Consider the following 2125-nt stretch of genomic DNA (forward strand, 5'->3'; position numbering starts at 1 on the left):
AAATAATAATTTTTGGCGTCATCTTTCGCTTTCATAATTAGTTTAATTAACAGTGTTTTGCATTGATGAGGAGAAAGTTCTTGATGGAAATTCCAAGAATATTGTATTCTATTTTGCGCCCTCTTCTGCCTTATTGCGGTATTACGATTTTCACTCTTCTCCCCCCCCCCCCCTTTCTCTCTTTTTCTCCCTCTCTGTTCCCTTTCTTCTTCTCTCTCTCTCTTCCTACTTCCTTTCTCACTCCTCTCGCTCGCACTCTATACCAGTGTGCTCCCCTCTTCCTTTCTCCTTCCCCCACCCCTCTGTCCGTCTGTCTCTCTCTTCCTCCCTTTCTCTCCCATACACACTCATCCCTTCTCCTAACAAACGAAAAAAGAAAAAAAGAAAAAAAGGAAAAACGCAAAATCCAGAAATCCAGATAAATTCAGTGTATTTATCTCATGCGGATTTACTGCACGTGCCATTTTTTATTCCTGTCAGTTGAACCATGAAAAAAGTTCATGAACAAGTGACTATAGTGATGTAACGTCAGGAAACTCAAGGGAATTTTCAAGTTTGATTTATGGGACAGAGATCATCCTTTCGAAAAAATATCCTTACAAAAGATAAATGTCATTTTTTGAAATCAGCATATCAGTTTTACTACTTCTGTACAACTTATATGTATGAGGCATAGCGGTTGTAATAAAGAGGACGCTGGGTTAAGAAACAAATCAGGAGAAAAAGTGGAATTGGTTTAATATTTTCGACATATCAGATGTCACAAGACCTTAAAGACTAGACTCTTAACCTAGAAGTCATTCCCTAAAGCTAAAACCACTCTTGCATTGTCCCGTGTTTCTCAAAGTCGTCAGTAGTCTGTCCTTTTTGCAACACTAAATTTGGCATCACAGCTATACATATGTGTCTTGGATTCGTTCATTAATTGACTAATTCTTTTTTATATCATTTTCACTCTCACACCGAACCGTCTTGCGTTTCACTCTTTCACGTCGCGCGCAGGTAGTCGCTCTTGCGAATGACTTTGGGATGACTTCGACCTCCTTCAGGTTCTGGGGGGAGGCTGGAGGGCCCTGGAGGGTATGGGCGCCTGCGCCGTCTCGGCTCTTCGGATCTCCTCCTGGGTGAGTTCGGGCTGCGCCTCCGGAACCTCCGAGTAGGAGCTGCTGGTGGGCGCCGCGGGGCTCTCCACGGCGGGGGGGACCAGACTGGTGGGGAGGAGGGAGTCCTCTCCTGCCGAAATAGGCTCGTAGGACGTGTAGGAGGAGTCGGACGGTAGGACCTGCACCATGGAGGCCAGGGAGGCGAGGACGTCGGCCCCGGAGGCGTCGGCGGGCAGGTGGGCGTAGCTGTAGGGCGCCGGGGGCACGAGGGACACCTGGCCCACGTTCTCGTAGCTCACGTAGGACTGGTCGGCGGGGATGACGGCGACGGCGGGGGGAGGCAGCAGCTCGCCGTGGGGGACGCCGGCGGGGTCGGAGTACGTGTCAGACGGCCGGGGGGAGGAGGGCGTCGCCGACCATGGCCTCAGGCACTCCGACGTAGGTTGAGGCGCCTTCAGGGGGCAGGAGGGGGTCCTGCGCCTCCTGCTCGAAGTAGGCGTCGTAGGAGGAAGGCGCCTGAAGGACGTCCAAGGAGGGCGTGCTCGGCGGGGACAATCAGCTGCTCGGCCGGGGCGGCGTCGTACACGGTGTAGGTGGACTTCGGGCCGTCGATCTCGCTGTTGTACTTCTTCGGGAAGGACTTCAGCGACTTCCGGGGGAGGCCGGTGGCCGCCGCCGCCAGCAGCACGAGAATCTGAGGAAAGGGAACGCACGGTCAGAAAATTATTCTCTCTCTCTCTCTCTTCTCTCTCTCTCTCCTCTCGCTCTCTCTCTCTCGCTCTCTCTCTCTCTCTCTCTCTCTCTCTCTCTCTCTCTCTCTCTTCTCTCTCTCTTCTCCCCTCTCCTCCCTCCCTGCCTCTCTGCCCCTCCTCAAAACAAAATGTTAAGAATGGAAACAATACTTCCGCTCTACTTACGTTCCGCTCCGGCGCCCTACTCGTTTCCAGTCAATGAATCAGTCATAAAACTTTCCATTGACGGAAACAAGCGAACTATCGAATCATCGTGACATGTCAGGCGAG

General features: G+C 51.7%; 1 protein-coding gene across 1 annotated transcript; it reads right to left on the reverse strand.

The window, feature by feature from the left end:
* Positions 1-721: 721 nt before the first annotated feature.
* Positions 722-1825, reverse strand: LOC125043089 (SH3 domain-containing protein C23A1.17-like; the record flags this gene model as incomplete). Its single annotated transcript, XM_047639039.1, has 1 exon — positions 722-1825. A coding segment is annotated over one exon (780 nt), but the record flags the coding sequence as incomplete, so codon positions are not given.
* Positions 1826-2125: the final 300 nt, after the last annotated feature.

Source organism: Penaeus chinensis, chromosome 33 (assembly GCF_019202785.1).
Source record: "Penaeus chinensis breed Huanghai No. 1 chromosome 33, ASM1920278v2, whole genome shotgun sequence".
In the NCBI taxonomy this organism is placed as follows: Eukaryota; Metazoa; Arthropoda; class Malacostraca; order Decapoda; family Penaeidae; genus Penaeus; species Penaeus chinensis.